The sequence below is a fragment of the Pristiophorus japonicus genome, chromosome 16 (genome assembly GCF_044704955.1).
Source record: "Pristiophorus japonicus isolate sPriJap1 chromosome 16, sPriJap1.hap1, whole genome shotgun sequence".
Classification (NCBI taxonomy): domain Eukaryota; kingdom Metazoa; phylum Chordata; class Chondrichthyes; family Pristiophoridae; genus Pristiophorus; species Pristiophorus japonicus.
The window spans coordinates 75179893-75193011 of record NC_091992.1 but is presented as its reverse complement, the minus strand read 5'-3'; the positions used below and the strand labels follow the sequence as shown (position 1 = coordinate 75193011).

General features: G+C 47.9%; 1 protein-coding gene across 1 annotated transcript in view; it reads left to right on the top strand.

Moving 5' to 3' along the window:
• myo15b (myosin XVB) overlaps positions 1-13119 on the top strand; it is a 480192-nt gene that overhangs the window by 73018 nt on the left and 394055 nt on the right. The window contains exons 9-11 of the mRNA XM_070856827.1: positions 3818-3881; positions 5056-5169; positions 6027-6188. Of these exons, the coding sequence (XP_070712928.1) occupies positions 3818-3881; positions 5056-5169; positions 6027-6188 (340 nt within the window). The remainder of the gene's footprint in view (positions 1-3817; positions 3882-5055; positions 5170-6026; positions 6189-13119) is intronic.

The window sequence follows — 13119 nt, the reverse complement described above, 5'->3', positions numbered from 1 at the left end:
CTTTCCTCCCCTTCTCCTTTCAGTGCTCCTTAAGAATCTGCTCTTTTCGAACTGTCGCCAGTTCTGAGGAAGGGTCGTCGACCCGAAATGTTAACTCTGCCTTCTCTCCACAGATGCTGCCTGACCCGCTGAGATTTCCAGCATTTTCTGCTTTTATTTGTGAGATCTAACCTTGAGAAAATCTGACCAACAGTTGTGAACAGATCTTCTATATTTGGCAATGTATTGGGGAGATTACCCTCTAGAACTTGGTTTACATTTACTTTATAATCACCACCCAGCTACGGTTTTCATCATTGGAGACTTCAGTGATACTATTTGCGGTGAAAAACATTTCTAGCCACTCCACATACGCTCTGAAAGTTTCTCGGTTATAATGGAATTCACCCAAGCGCCCTATTATTCCCATATGCGCGGCTAACTGGACTCTGGCAGTTCAGCCAAGTGTGCCTGTAATATACCGTAATTTTTAGCTGTGCTGCAAAATGAAGGACCTCTCTCGTCTCTCTGTTGTTTGGCTGCAATCATCCATCAACAAACATTTCAGTTAGGAAATTCAATTATCTTTTCCTCATCGCCCATGTGGTATCTTCCTTACGACATCACAAAAACACAGACTCCAAGATGGCTCTACTCAGGAACTTGTCAGGTGACCTGTCACCTGATGCCTTTATTGTATTTACAGCAATGGCTGCATTACCACAGTAGTCCAGTAGGTGGAGCTATATATTACACCGGTCTCTGCGATCTGCTTCGTTATCTTTCTTTCAGAAGGGCCACCTGTCCCTGTGTGGGGTAGAGGTCCTCTCTTCCAGTGTTGACCCCTGCACAGAGCTGGAGTGCTGCGTGTGAGACCCTGGGTGCCCTTTCGCTGGACTGTTGAGCCATTTATGTTAGTGCTGAAGCGCTTTTACCATTTTTTATGCGCAGAAGGCAGTTCACCTTTGAGAGCCGCAGACTGCCTAGTTTTGAATGATTGAACATTTTTTTTAGAAGGCAGTTCACCTTTCGGAGCTGGGGACTGCCTTCACAACTAACAGCCTTGGTTTAAGGAAATGCAGTGTCTCTCCAGCAACACGACCTTAGACCTCTTGCTGAGACCACAGTCAGTCGGCAGTGCAATAGTCGCTGGACTGTGCACTAAAGTCATTTAAATTACCAGGCAGCACCACATTAATGTGCTGCCTGCGCTTTCTAAACGGGCTGAGCAAATCTCGCTCTGTAATGCCCCAGCCCATTTTCAGGCCTTTTTGAATTTCTTGGCTGTCATCTTGTCCTTGATCCCTTCACTCTGAATTAAATAATTTTTTAATTACTTGCAGAAGGAAAAAAAATCATAAAACTCCAAAGCAGTAACTAACCCACTAATTAGAGTATGAAGTATTTTGGTTTATCAGCCAAGGACAACTATAATTATAATTGCAGAACACTAGATAACACAGGATCTTCACAAAGCTAACTACAGTTACACTTTATGTAAGCTGCCTGACAAGACTGGATCATATTACACTTTGCAGGGTTGTCTGCAGCAGGCAGGATCAAATTACACATTCCAGACAAACTGTTGGGTGTGTCTTGACCTCCAAGGGAACCAATCAGAATTCTGGTTCAATCCACTGGTGTTGCAAATAAATCCAGCCATGTTTGGTGGTATTTGCTTCATGGGTTCTTTGCTTAAAAATTGATAGCAACACATTGGGATAAGGGGTAACCATTTACGACCAAGACGAGGAGAAACTTCTTCACTCAGAGAATTGTGAACCTGTGGAATTCTCTACCACAAAAAGTTGTTGAGGCCAGTTCATTAGATATATTCAAAAAGGAGTTCGATGTGGCCCTTTCGGCTAAAGGGATCAAAGGGTATGAAGAGAAAGCAGGAATGGGGTACTGAAGTTGCATGATCAGCCATGATCATATTGAATGGTGGTGCAGGCTCGAAGTGCCGAATGGCCTACTCCTGCACCTACTTTCTATGCTTCTATGTTTCTATTGCTATTAAGAACTAGTTGGTTTATTAGCAAAGGTTTAACAATCACATTACACATTATCAGTTCATCCACCAGGCTCACAACCACCTGCCTCATCGTGGATCCCTCGAACCGAACTGACTGGGGTTTTATTGAGTCTTGTGAGCATCACGTGACTGGCTAAGCCACTCCCAACTCAACAGCTCTACAACTATTTTAGTTGCACCTGTAAATCAAATGCCCCCTGATTAAAGGGGCACCAAAACCGACAAATGGACAAATTAAACTTTAGGACATTAAACGGATCAAATTAAAATTTGGTTGCCGGGGGTGATGATGCACTCCAGTCCCACCGGCACCCACCTCTCACGGAAAGCCACGAGCGTACCGGTGGACACCGCGTGCTCCATCTCCAGAGACACCCTGGCTTGGATGTATACGCAGAAGAGAGGCAGGCAGTCGAGCTGAACGACCCCCTCGACCGCCCGCTGCCTGGACCGGTTGATGGCACCCTTGGCCGTGCCCAAGAGCAGTCCTACGAGGAGGCCTTCCGACCTACCCGCTCCCCTCCGCACAGGGTGCCCAAAGATCAGGAGTGTAGGACTGAAGTGCAACCAGAATTTGAGGAGCAGCTCCTTTAAATAATGAAACAGGGGCTGCAACCTCGCACATTCCATAAAAACGTGGAACACGGACTTCTCCAGACCGCAGAAATTACAGGCGGCCTGGGAGCCCGTGAACCGACTTAAAAATTTATTGTACGGGACTGCTCCATACACCACCCTCCAGGCCAAGTCCCCAATAAATAGGGGGAGGACTCCCGTGTAGAGTGCACTCCATCGGGGACCCCTGCCACCTCCGGACGGCAAGATGGTACGCCATGGCGTGTCCGGACGGCAGACGAGGATGGCAAGTTTGAGAGTGTGCAGGAGCAGCCCGTACAGGAAACCCCTACAGCAGAACTGAAAGGCACGGAGGAGATTTCCCCGAGGTGGCTCAAGTTGTGAGGCGCTGGCTCCTGAGGGAGGTTTCGGGGCTTGGCGCCGATGAGGAATTCCGTCCGGACAGGGGTCAGTTCGGACGGGATCTCCTCACGTGCTTGAGCCTCCTCGACACACCTAATGGAGTCAGGGCCCAACGCTGTCAACAGCTCTACAGACCCTGTGAGCATTCTCACAGGTGCAAACATTAGAGATGGGACAGTGTAGAGGGAGCTTTACTCTGTATCTACCCCTTGCTGTACCTGCCCTGGGAGTGTTTGATGGGACAGTGTAGAGGGAGCTTTACTCTGTATCTACCCCTTGCTGTACCTGCCCTGGGAGTGTTTGATGGGACAGTGTAGAGGGAGCTTTACTCTGTATCTACCCCTTGCTGTACCTGCCCTGGGAGTGTTTGATGGGACAGTGTAGAGGGAGCTTTACTCTGTATCTAACCCCGTGCTGTACCTGCCCTAGGAGTGTTTGATGGGACAGTGTAGGGGGAGCTTTACTCTGTATTTACCAATGCTGTACCTGCCCAGAGAGTGTTGATGGGACAGTGTAGAGGGAGCTTTACTCTGTATCTAACCCGTGCTGTACCTGCCCTGGGACTGTTTGATGCTGATGTTGGGAGCTTTAAATGAAACGTGTTCCTTTTCCAGCACCAACACACTGGTTTATCATGAGTAGAAAACAATGTAATTATCAATCCTGGGCAATATTGATAACAGCCCTCTCTGACTCATATGTCGATGATGAGATCACAGGCTGGGACATTGCTTGTAACTCCAGTGGTTGATCATAGCCCGAGGCTCTGAAACGTCTGCAGTACGAGAAGGGTCTAACGTGAGTTGTTGTTTGCAATATCCCCAGGGGCCGGGTGGTCGGAACGTCCATCTCTCACTACCTGCTGGAAAAGTCCAGACTCGTCTTTCAGGCAAGTGTGTAATATTCCCCGGTCACTGTGTGTAGTGACAGTGTGTGTGTTGGTGTATATTCCCCTGTCACTGTGTGTAGTGACAGTGTGTGTGTTGGTGAATATTCCCCTGTCACTGTGTGTAGTGACAGTGTGTGTGTTGGTGAATATTCCCCTGTCACTGTGTGTCGTGACAGTGTGTGTGTTGGTGTATATTCCCCTGTCACTGTGTGTAGTGACTGTGTGTGTGTGTTGGTGTATATTCCCCTGTCACTGTGTGTAGTGACAGTGTGTGTGTGTTGGTGAATATTCCCCTGTCACTGTGTGTAGTGACTGTGTGTGTGTTGGCGTATATTCCCCTGTCACTGAGTGTAGTGACAGTGTGTGTGTTGGTGAATATTCCCCTGTCACTGTGTGTAGTGACTGTGTGTGTGTGTTGGTGAATATTCCCCTGTCACTGAGTGTAGTGACAGTGTGTGTGTTGGTGAATATTCCCCTGTCACTGTGTGTAGTGACTGTGTGTGTGTGTTGGTGAATATTCCCCTGTCACTGTGTGTAGTGACAGTGTGTCTGTTGGTGTATATTCCCCTGTCACTGTGTGTAGTGACAGTGTGTGTGTTGGTGAATATTCCCCTGTCACTGTGTGTAGTGACTGTGTGTGTGTGTTGGTGAATATTCCCCTGTCACTGAGTGTAGTGACAGTGTGTGTGTTGGTGAATATTCCCCTGTCACTGAGTGTAGTGACAGTGTGTGTGTTGGTGAATATTCCTGTCACTGTGTGTAGTGACAGTGTGTGTGTTGGTGAATATTCCCCTGTCACTGTGTGTAGTGACAGTGTGTGTGTTGGTGAATATTCCCTCTGTCACTGTGTGCAGTGACTGTGTGTGTGTTGGTGAATATTCCCTCGGTCACTGTGTGTAGTGACTGTGTGTGTGTTGGTGTATATTCCCCCTGTCACTGTGTGTAGTGACTGTGTGTGTGTTGGTGTATATTCCCCCTGTCACTGTGTGTAGTGACTGTGTGTGTGTTGGTGTATATTCCCCCTGTCACTGTGTGTAGTGACTGTGTGTGTGTTGGTGTATATTCCCCCTGTCACTGTGTGTAGTGACTGTGTGAGAATTCGAGTTGATTTGTGACTCTGTACTGAATGATGACTTTCTATGGGTCGGTCACTGTTGCTTCCTTTATCTCTCAGGCACGTAATGAGCGTAATTACCATGTGTTTTATGAGCTGCTGGCTGGTCTGGATGAGGAGCAGAAACTGGAGCTGAGCCTCCAGGAGTCAGAGACATACTTCTACCTCAACCAGGTGAGATTGTCCTCTCTGGTCTCAGCTATCAGTGTACTGCGAAGATCAAACCTCCCCAGGTCCCTCTCTCTCACACACACACACACACACACTCTCACACAACAACCACCATTATTTTCCTGATGGACCTCTGGAACAGATTTCTGGCTTGTGCACTGAACACTGATTGGCTGAATTTCTTCAAGCGAGAGCTAGACTTGTTTCTGGCTGGGGTGGAGATCACTTTGTACAAAAGGCAGGTATTTTGTAACATCAATCCGGGCCAGAGTGATCGGGACAAAATTCAATCACGTAAGTGGAGCGCAGAGGAATTTTCCAGATTCCCCCCCCGCCCCAATTAACATAAGGAATAGGAGCAGGAGTAGGCCATAGTCCCCTCGAGCCTACTCCACCATTTAATACGATCATGGCTGATCTGATCATGGACTCAGCTCCACTTCCCTGCCCGCTCCCCATAACCCCCTTATTTCATTATCCTTTAAGAAACTGTCTATCTCTGTCTTAAATTTATTCAATGACCCAGCCTCCACAGCTCTCTGAGGCAGCGAATCCCACAGATTTACAACCCTCTGAGAGAAGAAATTTCTCCTCATCTCAGTTTTAAATGGGCAGTTTTAAATTCTCCTGGGGTTTTTTTTCACCTCTTCCAGGAGATTAGGTGTCTCTGTGTGGGGTGGGGAGTGTATGTACAAGGCATCACAAACCGGATGGACCAGTCGGTCTTTTCCTGTCCGTCATTTTTTGTATGTTTATGTTTGTGTCTTTGGATGATGATAAACACTCAAGGAGTTTTAAGGCTGCCAGGGTACTTGGTGCTTGGTGACTGGCCCTGAGCACTGTCTCTGTTTCTTGGGCAGGGTGGAACGTGCGAGATCACTGGCAAACACGAGCACCAAGACTTCCTGTGTTTGCTGCGCTCCCTGGGGAGGATCGGGCTGCTAGAGGACCAGCTGATGTCGGTGTGGTCCATCTTGTCCTCCATTTTGCAGCTTGGAAATGTCTGCTTCACATCCTATGAGGTAGGTTAGTCGCGCAAACACCTGCCTTATGTGTTGTCGACTCGTAGTTGTGCTTTGCACCAACATCAAACTTGTGTGTTAGTGTAAATGTCCCATTCAGGATTTCTGACTATGACTCTACAGGGGAACCTTGGTGCAATAAGTGTTATAAGAAAGAACCAACATTTATATAATGTCTTTCACAAACTCAAGATATCCCAAAGCATTTTAAGTACTTTTGAAGTGTAGTCACTGTTGTAATATAGGAAACAACATAAGAACATAAGAAATAGGAGCAGGAGTCAGCCATTTGGACCCTCGAGCCTGCTCCACCATTCAATAAGATCATGGCTGATCTGATCTTGGCCTCAACTCCACATCCATGCCCACTCCCCATAATCCCTGACTCGCCTATCGCTCAAAAATCTGTCTATCTCCGCCTTAAATACATTCAATGACCCAGCCTCCACAGCTCTCTGGGGTAGAGAATTCCAAAGATTCACAACCCTCTGAGAGAAGAAATTCCTCCTCATTTCTGTCTTAAATGGGCAACCCCTTATTCTGAAACTATGCCCCTTAGTTCTCGACTCCCCACGAGGAGAAATACCCTCTCTGCATCCACCCTGTCAAACCCCCTCAGAATCTTATATGTTTCAATAAGATCACCTCCCATTCTTCTAAACTCCAATGAGTATAGGCCCAACCTGCTCAACCTTTCCTCATCTCCGGAATCAACCGAGAGAACGTTTTCTGAACTGCCTCCAATTCAAGTATATCCTTCCTTAAATAAGGAGACCAAAACTGTACGCAGTACTCCAGGTATGGTCTCACCAATGTCATGTACAGTTGTAGCAAGACATCCCTACTGTTATAATCCATCTCCCTTGCAATAAAGACCAACATTCCATTTGTCTTCCTAATTACTTGCTGTAACTGCATGCTAACTTTTCAGGTACAAGGACCCCCAGATCCCTCTGTACTGCAGCATTTTGTAGACTGTCTCCATTTAACTAATAATTTGCTTTTTTATTCTTCCTACCACAGTGGATAACCTCACATTTTCCCACATTATACTCCATCTGCCAAATTTTTGCCCACTCACTTAACCTATCTATATCCCTTTGCAGATTATTTGTGTCCTCCTCACAACTTGCTTTCCGATCTCTCTTTGCCTACGTTACACTCGGCCCCTTCATCCATCATTAATATAGATTGTAAATAGTTGAGGCCCCAGCATTGAAACGTGGCAGCCAATTTGCACATGACAAGCTCCCATAAACAGCAATGTGATAATGACCAGATCATCTGTTTTAGGTGTTGGGAGAGACAAAAATATTGGCCAGGACACCGGGGAAAACTCCCTGCTCTTCTTCGAATAATGCCACGGAATCTTTTACATCCATATCATCATAGGCAGTCCCTTGGAATCGAGGAAGACTTGCTTCCACTCTAAAAATGAGTCCTTAGGTGACTGTACCATCCAATACGGGAATTACAGTCTCTGTCACAGGTGGGACAGACAGTGGTTGAGGAAGGGGTGGGTGGGACTGGTTTGCCGCATGCTCCTTCCGCTGCCTGCGCTTGGTTTCTGCATGATCTCGACGATGAAACTTGCGGTGCTTAGCACCCTCCCGGATGCATTTCCTCCACTTAGGGTGGTCTTTGACCAGGGACTCCCAGATGTCGGTGGGGATGTTGCACTTTATCAGTGTTAAGCTCATAATAAAGTAATGCGACTGAGTATTGTAGACAATGAGTAAGTGTGACCTTAGCTCCTTTATTCAAACTCCAGAGTGCCCATACAGCATGGGAGGCCTGCTTATATACAGTGCTCCCAATGGATGCTGGGGTCCCTTGGGACTCCAACAGGTAAGCCCTCTGGTGACGGTATGATACAGGTTGCATACATAACATCACTCCCTCCCAAAGTCAATAGTACACTTATTTACAGGGTGAGTTGGTTGGCTCTTCGCTGGGCTGCTGGGCAGCTGGCCTTGTGGGGCTGCTGAGGATGATGAGTTCAGCTTTGTGGTTAACCGTGATGTTGGTTGCCACTTGTGTGAGTATTGGAGGGTCAAAGTTGGCGATGTCCTCTTCGGGTTGCTTGTAGCTGTCTGTGAATCGCAGTTTGGTTTGGTCCAATTGCTTTCTGCAAGTTAGTCCATTAGCAAGTTTGACCTGAAACACCCTACTCCCTTCTTTGGCTATGACAGTGCCAACAAGCCATTTGGGACCATGTCCATAGTTGAGTACAAATACAGGGTCATTGACTTCAATATCGCATGACAAATTTGCGCAATCGTGGTAGATGCTTTGTTGATGCCACCTGCCCACGACATGATCATGGAGATCAGGGTGGACAAGAGAGAGCCTTGTTTTGAGTGCCCTTTTCATGAGCAGCTCGGCTGGGGGAACCTCGGTGAGCGAGTGGGATCTGGTACGGTAGCTGAGCAGGACTCGGGACAGGCGGGTCTCCAGGAAGCCTTCCGACACACATTTCAAGCTTTGCTTGATGGTTTGGACTGCCCGTTCTGCCTGGCCATTGGATGCAGGCTTGAACGGGGCAGTAGTGACGTGCTTGATCTCATTGTGGGTCATGAATTCCTTGAATTTAGCGCTGGCGAATCACGGCCCATTCAGGACATCAGGCAGGCCGTGCATGGCAAACATGGCTCGTAGGCTTTCGATGGTGGCAGTGAATGTGCTTACAGACATTATTACACATTCAATCCATTTTGAATAAGCATCCACAACAACCAAAAACATTTTGCCAAGAAATGGGCCCGCAAAGTCAACGTGGATCCTAGACCACGGCTTGGAGGGCCATGACCACAAACTTAGCGGTACCTCCCTGGGTGCATTGCTCAGTTGAGAGCAAGTGTAGCATTGGCGTACGCATGACTCTAAATTTAAGTCGTTGCCGGGCCACCAGACATGGGATCTGTCTATAGCTTTCATCATTACTATGCCTGGATTACTATGCCTGGGTGGGTACTGTGTAGGGCGTCTATGAATGTTTCCCTGCCTTTCTTAGGCAAAACCACGCGATTACCCCACAAAAGACAATCCGCCTGTAAGGACATTTTGTCTTTGCGCCGCTGGAATGGCTTGATCTCTTCATGCATCTCCGCTGGGACGCTGGACCAGCTCCCATGGAGGACACAGTTTTTTACAAAGGACAGTGAAGGATCCTGGCTGGTCCAGGTCCTGATGTGGCAGGCTATAACGGGTGACTTTTCATTTTCGAATGCATCCATCACCAGGAGCAAGTCTGCAGGCTGTGCCATTTCCACCCCGGTGGTGGGCAATGGTAGCCGACTGAGAACATCAGCGCAGTTCTCTGTGCCTGGTCTGTGGCGGATTACATAGCTGTATGCCGACAGCGTGAACGCCCATCTTTGGATGCAGGCAGATGCATTGTTGTTGATCTCTTTGCTCTCTGAGAATAGCGATATGAGCGGCTTATGGTCAGTTTCTAACTCAAACTTGAGATCAAACAGATGCTGGTGCATTTTTTTCACCCCGTAAACGTATGCCAGAGCTTCTTTTTCATGCTGTAGGCCCTTTCGGCCTTGGACAAACTCCTGGATGCATAGTCGAGCGATTGCAATGTTCCTGATTCGTTAGCTTATTGTAACACACACCCGACCCCGTATGAAGATGCATCGCAAGCTAGCACTAAACATTTACATGGGTTATACAGAGCAAGCAGTTTGTTGGAACATAACAGATTTCTGGCTTTCTCAAAAGCAGCCTCTTGTGATTTCCCCCATACCCAGTCGTCTCCCTTGCGTAGCAGCACATGTAGGGGTTCTAGCAAGGTGCTTAACCCGGGTAGGAAATTACCAAAATAGTTGAGGAGTCCCAGAAATGACCTCAGCTCCATCACGTTCTGTGGTCTCGGTTCGTTCTTGATGGCCTCCGTCTTGATGCCGGTGGGTCTGATGCTGTTTGCCGTGATTCTTCTCCCTAATAACGTGACCTCTGGCGCCAGGAAAACACATTTCAAGCGTTTCAACCTGAGTTCAACGTGATTTAGCCGACTTAGAACTTCTTCCAGGTTCTTCAAGTGTTTGATGGTGTCCCTGACCAGTATGTCGTCCTAGAAAACCGCAGTGCACAGAACCGACATTAATAGGCTCTCCATGTTCCTTTGGAAAATTGCCACGGCCGATCGAATCCCAAACGGGCATCTATTGTAGATGAACAGACCTTTGTGTGTGTTGATGCAGGTGAGGCCTTTCGAAGATTCTGCCAGTTCCTGCGTCATGTAGGCCAAGGACAGGTCCAACTTGGTGAACGTCTTTCCTCCAGCCAGGGTCTGTCTTGGGTAGCGGGTACTGGTCCTGTAGCAAAAAACGGTTAATTGTTACTTCAAAGTCCCCACAAATTCTGACCGTGCCGTCGCCTTTGAGGACCGGAACAATCGGACTGGCCCACTCGTTGAACTCAACCGGCACGATGATGCCTTCTCGCTGCAGCCTGTCCAGCTCAATTTCCACATTCTCTTGCATCATATATGGCACCGCCCGTGCCTTGTGGTGGATGGGTCGTGTACCAGGAACCAAGCGGATCTGCACCTTCGCCCCTGAGAAACTTCCGATGCCTGGCTCAAACAATGACAGGAATTTGCTCAGAACCTGGGCACATGAGGCGTCATCGACGGTCGAGAGCACTCGGATGTCGTCCCAGTTCCAGCGGATTTTTTCCAGCCACCTTCTGCCGAACAGAGTGGGGCCATCTCCTGGTACAATCCATAATGGGAGTTTGTGCACTGCTCCATCATAGGAGACTTTTACTGCTGCGTTGCCAATTACAGGGATCAGCTCTTTAGAGTAAGTTCTTAGCTTGGTATGAATGAGGCTGAGCTTGGGCTTGTGTGCCTTGTTGCACCACAACCTATCGAAGGCTTTTTTGCTCATGATAGACTGACTCGCACCCGTGTCCAGTTCCATGGATGCTGGAATTCCGTCCAGTTCGACTTCTAGCATGATCGGTGGACATTTCGTGGTGAAGGTGTGTACCCCGTACACTTCTGCCTTCTCGGTTCGAGTCTCTAGTTCAGCCTGATCCGCCATGGATCGATCCTCCTCTGCAACGTGGTGATTTGCAGGGTTTGCAGCTCGTTTGAACATTCGCTGGAGGTGTCCCATTGTTTCACAGCCTTTGCACACTTAGTGTTTAAAGCAGCATTGATGGGCTCGATGATCACCTCCGCAGTGCCAACAAGGTGTTAACTGCCTCGCATTAACGCTTGATGGCGGACTCTGGGTCATCTGAGGTCATGCAACTGCCAGTGTGTACATTCTGCATATGCATTCCTGCCTGAAAACGACGGTACTTTGTGTACAGTACTTGCCAAAACCTCTTTATGCTGCGAAATTTGTTTGGTGTTATCGTTGGTGGACATAAATGCCTGGGCTATCGTTATGGCTTTACTCAGATTTGGTGTTTCAACTGTCAATAGTTTGCGAAGGATAACCTCATGGCCAATGCCAAGCACAAAAAGTCTCTTAGCATTTGCTCAAAGAATCCATCGAATTCGCAATGTCCTGCAAGGCGCCTTAGTTCGGCGACGAAGCTCACCACTTCCTGGTCTTCAGACCGTTGACACGTGTAAAATCGATACCTTGCCATCAGAATGCTCTCCTTCGCATTTAGGTGCTTCCGGACCAGCGTACACAGTTCTTCATACGATTTGGTTGTTGGTTTCACCGGAGCTAGAAGATTCTTCATGAGGCCATAGGTTGTTGCCCCACAGATGGTGAGGAGGATCGCCCTTCATTTGGCAGTGTTCTCGTCCTCTTCCAGCTCGTTGACCACGAAGTATTGGTCGAGTCGCTCTACGAAGAGCTCCCAATCGTTCTCTTCTGAGAATTTCTTCTGGATACCAACAGTTCTTTGCATTTTCGCATGGTTGTTCATTATCTCGTCGCCAGTTATTAAGCTCATAATAAAGTAATGCAACTGAGTACTGCAGACAGTGAGTAAGTGTGACCTTAGCTCCTTTATTCAAGCTCCAGAGTGCCCATCCAGCATGGGAGACCTGCTTATATACAGTGCTCCCAAGGGATGCTGGGATCCCTTGGGACTCCAACAGGTAAGCCCTCTGGTGGCGGTATGATACAGGTTGCCTCGGGTTGCATACATAACAATCAGGGAGGCTTTAAGGGTGTCCTTGAAACATTTCCTCTGCCCACCTTTGGCTCATTTGCCATGAAGGAGTTCTGAGTAGAGTGCTTGCTTTGAGAGTCTCGTGTCTGACATGCGGACAATGAATGGGGTCTGCCCAGGGGAGCTGATCCAATGTGGTCAGTGCTTCAATGCTGGGGATGTTGGCCTGGTCAAGGACGCTAACGTTGGTGCGTCTGTCCTCCCAGGGGATTTGCAGGATCTTGCGGAGACATCTTTTACGTCCACCTGAGAGGGCAGACTCGGTTTAATGTCTTATCCGAAAGATGGCACCTCCGACAGTGCAGCACTCCCTCAGCACTGTGAAAAGCTATAATTGAGCTAAACATATTTCTCAAGGGGTTGAAAGCATAGGACAACAGGGTTAGCAACGCAGTTTTAAATTCAGACAGGGTGTCTGAACTAGTGCGCTCCAAACCACGAAAGATAGTTTAACATTCTAGTGATCATTTTTACTTACTGCTGCTGCAACAACTCTATTCATTCAAACTCAGCAAGAATCAGTACCACAAAAAGCAAAATACTGTGGATGCTGGAAATCTGAAATATAAACAGAAAATGCTGGAAAAACGCAGCAGGTCAGGCAGCATCTGTGGAGCGAGAAACAGAGTTAACGTTTCAGGTCTGTGACCTTCGATCAGAAAGAGTCTTTATCACGTTAGGCTGGGGGATTCTGCTCTTGGATGGGAAGAGGAGGGGGAAGGGGTTGGTCAGTTTGACTTCAAGCAGACACTGGAAGCAGAGACAGGAGACTGCAGGG